This window comes from Ursus maritimus, unplaced genomic scaffold (assembly GCF_017311325.1).
Source record: "Ursus maritimus isolate PB19 unplaced genomic scaffold, ASM1731132v1 scaffold_6, whole genome shotgun sequence".
NCBI classification, from domain to species: Eukaryota; Metazoa; Chordata; class Mammalia; order Carnivora; family Ursidae; genus Ursus; species Ursus maritimus.
The window spans coordinates 79,057,530-79,072,313 of NW_024426774.1; the positions used below are offsets into that span (position 1 = coordinate 79,057,530).

The 14,784-nt window shown below is 38.3% G+C and overlaps 1 protein-coding gene across 1 annotated transcript in view; it reads left to right on the forward strand.

The window, feature by feature from the left end:
- SLC9A2 (solute carrier family 9 member A2) overlaps positions 1 to 14,784 on the forward strand; it is a 94,317-nt gene that overhangs the window by 77,435 nt on the left and 2,098 nt on the right. The window contains exons 8-10 of the mRNA XM_008699138.2: positions 1,851 to 2,012; positions 10,771 to 10,867; positions 13,118 to 13,249. Coding sequence (XP_008697360.2) covers positions 1,851 to 2,012; positions 10,771 to 10,867; positions 13,118 to 13,249 — 391 coding nt within the window. The remainder of the gene's footprint in view (positions 1 to 1,850; positions 2,013 to 10,770; positions 10,868 to 13,117; positions 13,250 to 14,784) is intronic.

Genomic DNA, 14,784 nt, shown 5'->3' on the forward strand with positions numbered 1-14,784 from the left:
GAATAGGAAGTTCAGGGGGTGGGAGATGGCATGCAGTTCTAATGAGCTTCTCTGATAAATGACTCCCGAGGAAACACTTAAAGGAGGCTCTGTAACTGAGCCCTGCAGGTGTATGGGGGAAAGGTGTTCATGGTGCAAAGTACACTGGGTGTAAAAGCCCACGGATGGGAGCAGAGCTGGCAAGTTTCCAGGGCAGGAAGGACACCAGTGAGGCTGGATGTGAGAAGCACAGTGCCAAGGGATACAGCTCCAAATTGTGTAGGGCCCCCAGATCACTGTGCATTTACTCATCTGAGATGCAGAGTTTTATGTGGTTTGACTTATATTTTATCAGGGTCACTCTGGCTTCTGTGTCAAGGGTAGTCTGTAGGAATGCAGGGGTGGAAGCAGGGAGAGCAGTTGGGTGCCTGTTGCAAAAATCCATTGAGGGATGATGATGTCTTGGACCAGGGTAGAGCCAAGAGATCGGGCGTAGAAGTGGTGAGGCATGGTTGGATTGTGTGTGTGTGTTGATGGTGGAACCAGCAGAAATTGTCGATAGACTGGATATGAAGTATTAGTTTGCTAGAGTTGCTTTAACGAAGGACCTCAGATCACGTGGTTTAAACACTAGAAATTTATTTTCTCACAGTTCTGGGGACTAGAAGTTCAAGATCAAAGTATCAGCAGATTTGGTTCTTTCTGTGGGCCGCGAGGGAAGCAGCTTGCAGATGGCCTCCTTCCTGCCTCTTTGCATGTCTGTCCAAATTTCCTTTAGTCCTAGAGACACCACCAGTCGTATTGGATTGAGACCCGCCCTAATGACCTCATAACTTCATCACCACTGTAAAGACCCTGTCTCCAAATGCAGTCACATTCTGAGGGGCTAGGGGTGAGGACTTCAGTCTGTGATTTTTAGGGGTGACGCAATTCAGGCCGTAACATGGAATGTGAGAGAAGGAGAAAAATCAAATGTTACATCAGGGTTTTTGACCTGGTGGAGTGGTCATTAACTGAAATGGCAAGGGCTGTAGGAGAAAATGCGTTCGATCTGGGAACATCGAGTTTGAGAACTGGATATCCAAGTGGGGATGTTAACCAGGCAGCTGAATAGTCATTTCTGGGCCGTGGGGACAAGACTGGAGCAGGAGATACAAATGGGTGGGAGTCACTGGCAGAGATGCCATTAAAATCAGGAGATTGGGCAAGATGGCCAGAGAACAAGCGGAGATCAAGAGGACCAAGATGGAACCCTGGGCACTCCTACATCAGGAGGCCAGAAAGAAGAAAAAGACCCAACAAAAGAGGCTGAGAAAGAGGAGGGAACCCAGGGGTGTGTGACGTTCTGGAAGATGTTAAGCAGGAGCGGTGAGGAAAGGTGAGGGCTAATGATTGGCCATTGGATTTACACTGTGGGGTCACTGACAACCTCAGCACGAGTCGCTTCAGCAGAGTATTAGGGCAAAAGCCTAATTTGTGAATGTTCAAAAGATAATCAGAGGAGGAATTGGAGGAAGTATTAACACTTTTGAGTAATGTCACTGAAAGGAGAAGCAAGAAAGTAGCAAATGTTAAAAATACACGTCTTTTAATCTATAATTAGTGAATATTAGATATATGTATATCATGGCTATATACAAAAATGTACCGATAGTAACATTTACATATATATATTTTATATGCACTTATATTCAGGTATACACATATAAAAATATATATATTGATCAGACAAGCTAAATACTACTACTCAATTTTTCCCCGGGAGTGGTAGAAATGGTGGTAAAAACAGGTTTGTGTTTGGGGTTTTTTGGGGGGTTTTTTTGGTCAATGTAGTATGAATTAATTGAAGCTTGCATTTTGTTTATTTCCAGGTTTAAGAAATTCGATGACAAATACCTGCGGAAGCTTTTGATTCGGGAAAACCAACCCAAGTCAAGCATTGTGTCTTTATATAAAAAGCTTGAAATAAAACATGCCATTGAGATGGCAGAGACCGGGATGATAAGTGCGGTTCCTTCTTTTGCGTCTCTGAAGTAAGTGCTGTTTTGCAAGTAGAAGTTAGTACTACTAAGTACGGCTTCATAGTGTTTTGAAACCAGTAGTAGTAACAAATTTCATCTGCGTCCTAGACCTCACAGAAGAATGAGATTCTGGTTAAAATGTGAAGCCTAGAAATGTATGCCTTCTGTTATGTCACATCAGGTCACATCATATCATGTTATTTTAGAATTGGCTAGTCAGAAAAGACTTTGTCATGTTTAGGACGATTATGCCTTCGCTATATTTTCTTGAGGTAGTTCAATACTTTGTGCAAGTGCCTCTTTAGCAAGCATTTTGAAATGGTGTGTGATTTGTAAATATGCCTGTAATTAGATAGCTATTTCCTCAGAGATCATTCATACAGTCATAGTTTAAGGCTTGCAAAGAACATGAGAGATCATCTGGCACGGTGGTTCTCAACCCAGGCTGCATATGAAAAATATCTTAGGAGCATTTAAATAATACAGGTGTCCAGGCCCCACCCACAGCAGTAAAACCAAAATCGCTGGTGGTAAGGCCCAGGTATGGGTGTATTTTATTTATAAGTTCTTCAGATGCTTCCACTATGCAGTCAAGATTGAGAGCCACTGATATAGTATGAGGAACTTTTTAAAATTTTAAATATGAGGAAGTGAAGATTCAGAACGCTAAAGTGACTTACCCAAAATCTTACAGCAAGTCTGTAGCAGAACAGTAAATGCTCAGTTAACAATAGGTCATTTTAGCATGTAAACGTCTACCCTTCCCTACCACAAAAATGATAGAAATTACAGGTTCTGCTGATTTCTTATTTCACTGAGGAGCTAGAAGTATACTTAAAATACATGTCACCTAATGAAAATGCTATCTATGAGAGTGCTGAAATGAGACAGGAAACTCCAAATCACACCCAACCGTACAAACTAGGATTTTTACTAAGATGTAAAACCCCTATTAGAAATATGGGAGTTTACACAATGCAGAATAAAAAGAACTAGTGGTCAGGATGGCTTGGAGGTAAAGGCATTACACTACACTAGAAACAGTCGTGTGAGCAGAGTGACTGATTTATAGTCCCACCCTGCAATAATTCGCTGTGTGTCCTCAAGCTGGTTCATCTGTTTCCCTGAGATTGAGTTTCTTCCAAGTAGAAATGGGGCTAGACTTGATCTGTGTTTCCCTCTAGCTTTACAAGTTATTGATGTTTCTTATGCACTAGTCCATTTGCAGTTGTAGCAAGGGATAATTCAGTTGTTCACCTTCACAAAGGAGAGCCATTGTCTTTGTGATCACAGAAGAAAAAAAAATCTTAGATTTACTCTGTTTATAGTTCACTTAGAGAACTGGTAGTAATCAGAGAAAAGGCAGAGGTTTAAGGTTATGGAAGGGGGTAGCAGAGTTAATGGTCAGCCTCATAGCTAGATCAGTGAGTACCATATTGACCATTCCATATCTCCTGAAATGTTTTCTTTAGGGGAAATTAGAAGCAAAACGGGAGGTGATAAGGAATTGTTTTTCTGATAGTAATGGACTAAGTGTTCTAGACCAAACTATCCTACGAGAGCAACTAGAAAAAAAGGACAAAATATATTTTAAAAATCTGCTTTAAAGCTGGAAAGTACTAGTACAATGAGGAATTTCTTGGCCAAGAGTCAACAGAAAAGGGAAGTCCAAGAAGATGGAACTGGCATTTGGTGCCCTTTTTTCCCTGGATCACAGAGAAATTATCTGGGAGTCTAAAAGTCTAAAACAAGTTTTGACAGACTGATTGGTCTTCAAGAGTAAAATTGGAATTGAGGACCTACCAAGAAGGAGGAGCTTTTGTCCTCAGCTATGGGTTATTACTTCAGAATTCTACACCTTAACCCTCAAAGGAAAGAAGTCTGACCTAGAATTATCTCAATCTGTGATTGTCTAAATCATCTGAGATTGATATTACTGTTATCCCAGCTGACCGAGAGAAATAATCTTAAATCTTCTCTGAAGGAAAATAAGATTATAAAGAGTCTTAAACTACCTCCATGATTTTTCATATATAATGTCTAGCAACCAATCAAAAGCATATGAGTAGACAAGGAAATGTTATTGGAAACTTTGAAAAAAGATAAACAAAAACAGAGAGTAGTAACAGATACAAGGGGGTTTCAGATAATTGAGTTAGGGACTTTAAAATAAAAGAAAAGTATGTTTAAGGAAGGAAAATGGCATCAACACTTTTGACATTGTCATGGAGATTCTATAAATAAAAAAGATCTAAGTGGAATATTTGAGCTAAAAATTGACTAAATTTAGGATCTCATTTGATGGTGTAAAAGTAGGTAAGACACAGCTGTAGGGAGAATTGATTGATTGGAAGATAGAACAGAAGGAATAATCAGAATGAAGCATAGAGTGAAAAAAAACTATGGAAAACAAAGTAAGAAATATATGGATATTGTGAAACATTCCAAATGGCAATGAGAGATAAATTAGTAGGAATAGTATTTTAAGAGATCATGACTGAGCATTTCCCCAAACAGATAAAAGACATGAACTGTGACAAACCCCAAGCAGATTAAATAAGAAGAAAACCAAAACCAAATGCTAGTAAAACTGCTACAAGTCAAAAACACAAAGAGAAAATTTTGAACATAATCAGAGGAAAGAAGAGACCTATTTTCTTCAAAAGAGAAAAACCACAACAAAAAAACCCCTGACAGTTGATTTTTCAACAAAAGCCATGGAAACCATTAGTATCTTCCAAATTCTGAAAGAAAGGGACTGATGACTTAGAGTTCCATATCCTGCTAAAATATTCTTTAAAAAAAAAGTAGCATAAAAATATTTTCAGATAAATAAAAAAACATCATACCAAATTGAATGATAAAAGTTTTAGACAGACAGAAGGAAGAGTCTCTTAGGGAAGCTCGGAGCTTAAGGAAGAAATTAAAATAATGGAAATGATGAATATTTATAAAACCTAAATGAATATTAATTACATAAAATAATGTCTGTGGGGTTTTGAATGTAAATAGAATTAAAATTAACAACAAAAATAGCTTATAAATTGGCAGGAGGTGACTGGTGTTGTTGTATTCTAATGTTGTAATCCCAGGAAACCACTAAAAAACCGGTAAATGAATGTAACAAGCTAACAGAATAGGGAAATAAAATAGCAAAATAAAATAAAATTTAAAAAGGCAACAAAGTAGAAAAAATAATTATAGAACAAATAGAATGCAAATAGTAAGGTGATAGTTTTGAACCTCAAGGTAATTGCATTAAATATAAATGTACTCCATTTAGAAGGATGGATGATCAGAATGGATAAAAATATACAACTCACTAGATGTTGCTTATAAGAGACAGTACTTCGACCTAAGGGTACAGAAAGTTTACAGGTGAAAGGTTGATAAAAATATATCTTGTTGAGGGGCGCCTGGGTGGCACAGCGGTTAAGCATCTGCCTTCGGCTCAGGGCGTAATCCCGGGGTCCTGGGATCGAGCCCCACATCAGGCTCCTCCGCTATGAGCCTGCTTCTTCCTCCCCCACTCCCCCTGCTTGTGTTCCCTCTCTCGCTGGCTGTCTCTATCTCTGTCAAATAAATAAATAAAATCTTAAAAAAAAAAAAAAAGATATCTTGTTGAAGCACTAAACAAAAGAAAGTTTGTATAATTATCATAAAATGTAAACATAATGAGAAAAATATTGCTAGGCATGCAGAGATTAATTTCATAATGATAAAAATCTGAATTCTAAAAGAAGATATAAAAGTCTAAATTAGCATATAAATAATAGCATAGCCTCAAAATATATAAACTAAAACTTGACAGAGCCATAAGTAGAAATACACAAACTCATAATCATAGTGGATAATTGTATTGCTCTTCTGCTAGCAACTGATAGTACAAGCAGACATACTTTCAGCAAAGATACAGAAGATTTCAACTACATAATAAACAATCAAGCCTTTACAAGTTTCATATAGGGTATGTCCCCTTACTAGAAGTGAATCAAAAACTAAATATAAAACAGTATAAAAAGTCAAATATCCCTTTCTTTAGAAGTTGAATAAAAACTGAATCAAATAAACTGTGATGTAAATCAGAAAATATTTTGAAAACCGCGACATATGAAAACTTGTGTAAAGCGTTGTTTAAAGGGAAATTTTTTTAACCTTTAATGAAAATGTTACAAATAAAGTCATGCTGAAAGTCAATAATCCATGCTAGGAAATTAGAAAAAGGAACAACAAATTAAACCCATAAAAGACAAGGAAATTTGAATAGTACTCTAAGTATTAAATAAATAAATCTGCAATTGAAATTGTTCCCACAACGTAAACCCCAAGACCATATGGCTTTATTTGTGAATTCATTTAAGGAGGAGATAAAACCAATCTTACACAAACTTCTTCAGAAAGTAAGAAAAGATAGCTTCCCAAATTGTCTTATGGGACTAGCGAAGGAAAATTATAGATATAAGATTTCTGTAAAAATTCTTTTTTTTTTTTAAAGATTTCATTTATTTATTTGACAGAGATAGAGACAGCCAGCGAGAGAGGGAACACAAGCAGGGGGAGTAGGAGAGGAAGAAGCAGGCTCATAGCGGAGGAGCCTGATGTAGGGCTCGATCCCACAACACCGGGATCACGCCCTGAGCGGAAGGCAGACGCTTAACCGCTGTGTCACCCAGGCACCCCTCTGTAAAAATTCTAAACATAGTATTAGCAAACCAAATCCAGAGATATGTAAAAAAGATATACAGCACAATAATTTTGACTTATTCCAGGAATATAAGGGTGACTTAAAAGTAAAAAATCAATCTGTTATTTGCCACATTTACAGAATAACAGAAGAAAAATCAGAGGTTTTTATTATTTATCTGTAATAGAGGCAGAAAAATTATATGATAAAATTCAACATCTATTCTTGATTTTTAAAAAATACTTTATTTACGAAATAGAGGGAGAGAGCAGATGTGCAAGCAGGGCGAGGAGCAGAGGAAGAGGGACAAGCAGACTCTGTCTGCACTGAGCTCAGAGCCTGACAAGGAGCCTGATCTCACAACCCTGAGATGACGACCTGAGCCAAAATCAAGAGTTGGACACTTAACCAGCTGAGCCAGTCAGGTGCCCCTCTATTATTGATTAAAAAAAAACCCAAACCTGAATAGACTAAGAATGGAAGAAATCCTTTCTCAATCTGATAAAGTTTATTCACAAATAATCTACAGCAAATGATATTTTTAATATTGAAATGTTGAAATATTGAAAGCTTTACCCTAAGATCTGGAAACAGATGCCTATTATTACTATTTCTATGAATATTTTACCAATGCTAAGCAAAAAAAAAAAAAAATTAAAGATTAAGGATAGGAAAACAAGTAAAGCTGTCATTATTCCCAAACAGCTTGATTGTTTTCACAGAAAATCCAGAAGAACCTACAGATAATTAGACATAATAAGTAAATGTACCCAGGTTTCTTAATACATGGTAAAAAATGTCAGTGGTAGTTTTCATAAATAGCAACAAATAGCAAGTGACTTTTTAAAAAAATGCCCAGTTTAGAATAGTATCATGAAATATATACATCAATTTCAGACATCAAAATGAAATTTAGAGAGTGTGTTTGAAACCTCTCCACAGAAAGTCCCAAACAGATAAGACCATATTAATAAAAAGAAAGACTCGCTATTACAAGATTTTCAGATCTTCTCAAATTGATCTATGGATTCAGAACAATTCCATTAAAAATCCCAGTGTGTGTGTGTGTGTGTGTGTGTGTGTGTGTGTGTGTGATTAGACAGTCTGGTCCTAAAATTTCTATGGAAATACAAAGGGCCCAGATTAACTAAGACAAAATTGTCTTGAAAACTGAAGAACAAATTTGAAGAATTTACACTATTAGGTAGCAAGACTTTCTGTAAAGCTCCCGTGATTGAGACAATGTGACACTGAACAAAAACAGAAGGACAAACAGACCAGCGGAGCAAAGGAAGAGTTTAGAATAGACCCATGCATATATGGATACTTATTAATGACGAAGTTTACAGTACAAAGTAGTAGGGAAAAGATGACCTTACAAAATGGCCTTGGGTCAGTTAGGGATCCATATGGAGATAAAGTGAACTTGAACACTATTCCACATTGTATCAAGCCAAGGAGTATCATAGGTATGCATGGGAGTGGGGAAATGAAGCTTTTGAAAACTATATGAGAGAATATCCTGTTACTGTTGTAATAGGAAAATATTTCATTAATGGAATGAAAAGGCAAACCATAAAATGGGAGAAGATACTTGTCTCTCATAAAACCGAGAAAGGTCTAAAAAAAAAAAAAAGATAGTCCTATGGAAAAATGGACAAGAGACGTGTTCAGGCAGTTTATAAAATAGGGTATCCAAACGGTCAATAATCATATGTGTTCCAAAAAATATATATGAGAATACTCATAAAAGCATTGTTTGTCATATCCAAAATTCAGAAATAAGGCAAATACCCATCAACAGTAAAATGGATAAATTGTTATATATTCATGTAATGGGATATTATACAATGAATAAAATGAACAACCCAGGGCGCCTGGGTGGCGCAGTCGTTAGGCGGCTGCCTTCGGCTCAGGGCGTGATCCCGGCGTTCCGGGATCGAGTCCCACATCGGGCTCCTCCGCTATGAGCCTGCTTCTTCCTCTCCCACTCCCCCTGCTTGTGTTCCCTCTCTCGCTGGCTGTCTCTGTCTCTGTCAAAGAAATAAATAAAATCTTTAAAAAAAAAAAAAATGAACAACCCACAGCTACTTGTGATAACACAGATGAATCTCTAACACAGTGCTAAGCAAAAGAATCCAAATTTAAAAGACTACCTATTGAAATTAAATAAATACATACATACATACATACATACATACATACTGTAGTCATAGGTACACTCTGTTTATATAGGTAAGACCCCATTTATATAGAGTTCAAATTCAGGTACAACTATTATAACAACTTAGAAGTTAGGATAGTGGTTGTTTTGTCAAAGAGCAAGGGAAGTAGTGATTGTTGCGGGGTGGAATACAACATGGTTTCTCGGGTTTTAACTCACGTTCTGTTTTTTTGATTTGGGTAGTGGTTATACAAGTACATTCACTTTGCGAATATTCATTGAGCCGTACATGTAAGATTCATGCACTTTTCTCTTTTGAATTATATTCCAATAAAATATATTTTAAATATAAACAAGGGAGGTAGTTGTGCACTTATCGCTACAGTTATACAAACATTTGTTGGCTAAAACTTGGTGGAAACATTGTACAAGAACGTCAGATCCCCAAACGATTGTTACCTCTTGACCTTATAATTCCTTCTAAAATTCTATGAATTAACTTTGCTGATCAAAAAACCTGATTAGAGACCCAGACAGCTGTCTAAGCAACAATCTAAGAAGAAGCTTCTTAAAAACTGATCCAAGCAATTAAGGTTGAGGCAAAAATGAATCATTTATATCTAGAGAAGTCTGTTCTGCTGAAGCCTTAGATTTCTGTGTTCATTCTTTTGTGTTTCTCCATTTCCCTTTGGGCATAGGTAATTCATATGATGCTTGTTTTTCCGTAACAAGTTTGCATTAAAAAAAAATAAGAGAACTATGTTCTTCAATTGGTACCTCCCTAGCCCATCTTCTGTTAGACCTGTATTAATTAATTTATCTTCTTATCTATGTATTTTATTGTACTGTATATTTTTGTAGGCCCCCTCAAAGCCTTTTTGAAGGAGTTAGAATAAAACTGTATAAATACAGTTGGTTCTTATTGTTGGCAGTAGTTATGCTCTGTAAAATTACCATGAACGTGGATTTGCGACTACTGGACCCTTGTTCCTAGGGAAAGTGCAGGGTTAGGTTCTTCTGAGCCTCTGGTCACGACCTTTTCGTCAACTAATTGATACACAACCTTGTTTTATGCATGTTTCTATTTAAAGACACGTTATTTAGTATCTGCTGTTTCATTAACACTCCACTCCTGGCCAATAGCACCTCACTCATCTGACATGACTTTTCTCTGGAAGACACATCACAGCTTTCTCTTGCTCAGGAACGTTCGACAGCACTTCACAAAAATGAGAAAAATGGAAAGGACGTGTGTGCACAGTACAGGAGCTGAAACGAGAAGGCAGGGCATCGCCAGGTGCAGCCTCATCTAGGAACCTGTGCGGTGGGGAACTCAAATTTCCCCCCACTTTGCGCACGTCAGTGAGAAAGTATCATGAGTATTGGCACTGTGTTTACAAATAAATTTTAGCAAGTAGGTGACTTTGCAAATATGAAATCCTTGAGTAATGGTGATTGTGTATACATGCATATTATAAATGGTGTCTTTGCAAATGTTTTTAATGAAGTGTTTAAAAGACGAGGCCTTAATAGCAAAATGTAGGTAATCAAGTTTCTGTTGGAACAAAACTCAATTGTGTATTACCTTATTAACAGAGTATTAAAAATAATAAAGCGATAGTGGTATAAGCTATTACAGTTTTTCTTCCTTAAAAATACTTGGGTGGGGAAAAAATGATTGTGTGAGCAGACTCTGAAAACTTGAGCACGATTAAATTCATTTTGAATAATTGACACTGAAAAGTTTTAGAATTTTGAGTGATTTTAAAATATTGAATACTGCTTAAGTGTTATTCTTTAAGCTAAGATTCTTAATCTCAAATGATATTCTTCTTAAATGATATTATATCTCCAAAAAGAAAAATTTAGCATTCCAATGTTTGTTGAATAGTAAAAGATACTCTTTTTCTAATCTTTCGCAGTGATTGTCGTGAAGAAAAAATAAGGAAGCTCACTCCTGGTGAAATGGATGAAATTCGAGAAATATTATCCAGAAATCTCTATCAAATCCGTCAGCGAGTGAGAATAATTTATTTAGCAAAATGTTTCCTTTCCTTTGGCTAAAAATATGCCTTCTGATTTCATGCTACTCAGTTGTACTGGAGATCGCCCAACCATTATGCCAAGCTTTCGCATGTCCCACACCAGGCACCTTCTCTTCTCTGAGAGTCCTATCTTGTTAGGGTGTGTCACTCCCTCTCGGACACCATGAAAGCCTGGGAGTCCCCCAGGAGTTCCGCTACTATGGACTTGGAGATAAAAGCATCTGAGTTAACTAATTGTGGCTTTTAATTTATTTAAGGAAATAGTTTATAGCTTAGAAAACTTACAGCTTTGGGGCGCCTGGGTGGCACAGCGGTTAAGCGTCTGCCTTCGGCTCAGGGCGTGATCCCGGCGTTCTGGGATCGAGCCCCACATCAGGCTTCTCTGCTATGAGCCTGCTTCTTCCTCTCCCACTTCCCCTGCTTGTGTTCCCTCTCTCGCTGGCTGTCTCTCTCTCTGTCAAATAAATAAATAAAATATTAAAAAAAAAAAAAAGAAAACTTACAGCTTTAAGAAAACTTACTAAAATGTATTTAATCTTCCTTGTTATTCAAGTGCTACAGTTTTCTTCCTTTAATGTATTTCCTGAGTGACTTCTTTCACTGCTGTTTCATTGTTTTGTTTCTCTTTTTTAATAAAGATTTTATTTATTTGAGAGCAAGAGAGCAAGAGAGATCACAAGCTGGGGGCGGAGGCAGAGGGAGAGGGAGAAGCACACCCCCCCCCAGCAGGGAGCCAGATGTGGGGCTTGATCCCAGGAGCCCAAGATCATGACCTGAGCTGCTTAACTGAGTGAACCACCCAGAACAGCCCCTGCTGTTCTATTGTTAACACTCCATTCTACCAATCGGCTAATGATATAGCTAACATTTCGAGGGTGTATACAGTTGGCCATGCCCCACTGCAACACGTATTAACTCAATCCTCCAAGTGGTGTTACTGTTGTTTCCATTTGATAGATGAATAAATTAAGGTACAGTAGGGGAGGTGTCATACAGCCCACATAGTCTGTCAGGAGCCTTCTTCACTCCTATTGGGACCATTTCTGTACCCTCTTAGCTGGTCTCCCCAAAGGCTGTCCTCATTCCATCACTCATTACTGCTGTTCCGCCNAGCACCTTTAATGGCAGCATTTTCCTATTTAAAAGGAGACAAACAGCAGTTGTGGCTTACGGGCTAGACTCTCCTTTCAGAATTTGGGATCTCTGATTCCAAGTTCTACTGTGTCCAACTTTACATCTATCTCCCTCCCCTCCCCAAATGCCCAGGTTCTGTCTTCCTTCCTTGGCCTGTTCCTCTCTTCTCGGTCTCCACTTGGAATGTCCCACTGGTTCCTATCAGTTTCTCCACATCCTCCAGTTTTTCAGGTTTCCCCCAGCAACCTCCATATTATTCCCAGCCCTGTCTGGGATCGCACTTTCTGGAGCTCCTACCATACCACACGGTTTTAGCACTTCATGAGTTGTATTATTTTGTTAGCCGTCGATGTCCAACTAGCTAGCAAATTTCTCCAGGCAGGATTTGGGCCTTGTTCTCTGTCCCTTTCGGATATTTCTTTGAGAATATAGTTCGGGACACAGGGATATTATATTTATTCTATCAGAAAATGAACTTGATTACTAACTACAATTCACTTTAGGAAACGTATAAAACTAAAACTGTATGCCATGCACAGCCCTGGGTACAAATTCTGCTTCAAATATCAGCACATGGTTATTGCTGGTTCTAGCAGCCGGTTTTTCTTTTGACAACCCCGTTGAAAAGTGTTGTTAATCAAAAGGACATGGCGCCACCAAGTGGCCCAAAGTGGTTTGTTTTTACACCGGTAATTCCTATTCAGTAGAGAATGCATAAAGATGAATCGTATTTTTTCCTCAGCTGTAAATGATGGCTAAATACATACAGAGTAATTCAAAGTAGACAGAAGTACTTGATGAATTCCATCATTCTTCCGATTTACGAAGATCAGCCTTTCAGTGAAAAATAACTTCCAGACTTGTATTAGAAGATGAGTGTTTCTAAACTTTGAACGAATGTTAACTTCTTTTTTTTCTCATGCACGTTAACTTTTATGCTTTTTCTTTCTTTCTTTTTCTGCTCTGCACATTCGTTAAGTGCCCCACTCAGGTGCAAAGCCAAAGCGACACAGTAACATAGTAACGTCTTGAAATCTCTGGGGTAGCAATCCATTTTTCTTGTAAAATGTCTCTTGTGTTTCCGTTTCAGACTTTGTCCTACAACAGACACAACCTGACGGCCGACACAAGTGAGCGACAAGCCAAGGAGATTCTAATCCGACGAAGGCACAGTTTGCGAGAAAGCATCAGGAAAGACAGCAGCTTGAACCAGGAGCGCAGGGTAACTGCTGTTTGTTACCATTTGTCTGTGACGAGGAAGGCTTCCAACAGCCATTCTGCAGGCTCTATGGGTAGAATGGCCCCTGAGGGTTGATTCACAGGAATTCTGGGATGGAGTTAATTGTCAAGTCTTTCCAGAGGTTTCTAGAACACCCATTGTGTTCCAGGCACTGTTGTAGGCACTGAAAATATGTTGGTGAACGAAACAGACCAAGATACCTTTGCTTGTAGAATTCATATTCTCGTGGGGAGAAGGTGCCCAGGAATGGAATGCGTCATCTGTTATGTTAGCAGGCAGTGAGTGCTGTGGAGAAAAACAGCGCTTGAGGAGGGAGATTGGGAAGACAGGAAAGTGTCAGTCAATTTACAGATCCAAACAGCATGGCTGGACCAAGCTACATTTGAAAAGTCCTGTCTGATCTCCGTGGGGAGAGGTTACAGCCCTGCACGGTCAACAGATAAGGAAAATCGTTTTTAAAGGACATTATGATTGATTGATTTCACACAGCAGACATTGCATTTTAGCATTTTTTTTTTCTTTTTAGTGTAATTGACACACAAGGTTGCATTAGTTTTAGGAGTGCATCTCATTTTTAATAATATTCTGTACTGGGTCGTTAGAGACCAACATGGTAATATGTGAACAAGAAGATTAATCTTTTTTTTTTTTTTTTAAAGATTTTATTTATTTATTCGACAGAGATAGAGACAGCCAGCGAGAGAGGGAACACAAGCAGGGGGAGTGGGAGAGGAAGAAGCAGGCTCATAGCAGAGGAGCCTGATGTGGGGCTCGATCCCAGAACGCCAGGATCACGCCCTGAGCCGAAGGCAGACGCTTAACCGCTGTGCCACCCAGGCGCCCCTAATCTTTTTTCTTTTTAACGTGAAAATGTGGCAGCACTGATTAAGAGCTAAAGAAAGTAGAGATTGTGGCATTTGAATTGTCAGCCAATTAGCTTTTGTAATACTTTTTATTCTGTCATTTTCAAGACTTACTGAAGTAATTAAAACTTAAATATGCTACATTTTTCACATATTTTCTTTCCATATGTGTAGGTTCTAGTTCTTTTTTAGCAATACTCTTATAAATCGGTGTCTCTATAGCTTCTCTTTGAGAAGACTCAGTGGTTCTCATCATTATTTCATTACTCCTGTTTCTCATGGTCCCACTGTATTTTCATTTTCCTTAATACTGACTTCTGTTACATTGTAGAAGAGATTTCGTTGTTTTAAGTGAAATAATTCTGGCTTGGAGCCTTATTCACCATCCCCTAGCACCTCACAAAGTAATTTTGGAAGAGAGAAGTGCGATTTTAATTCTTAACTTCAGGGTTTGATGTAAGATTTTATTTTTTATTTTTTTAAATTTATTTATTCGACAGAGACAGAGACAGCCAGCGAGAGAGGGAACACAAGCAGGGGGAGTGGGGGAGGAAGAAGCAGGCTCATAGCAGAGGAGCCTGATGTGGGGCTCGATCCCATAACGCCAGGATCACGCCCTGAGCCGAAGGCAGACACTTAACCGCTGTGCCACCC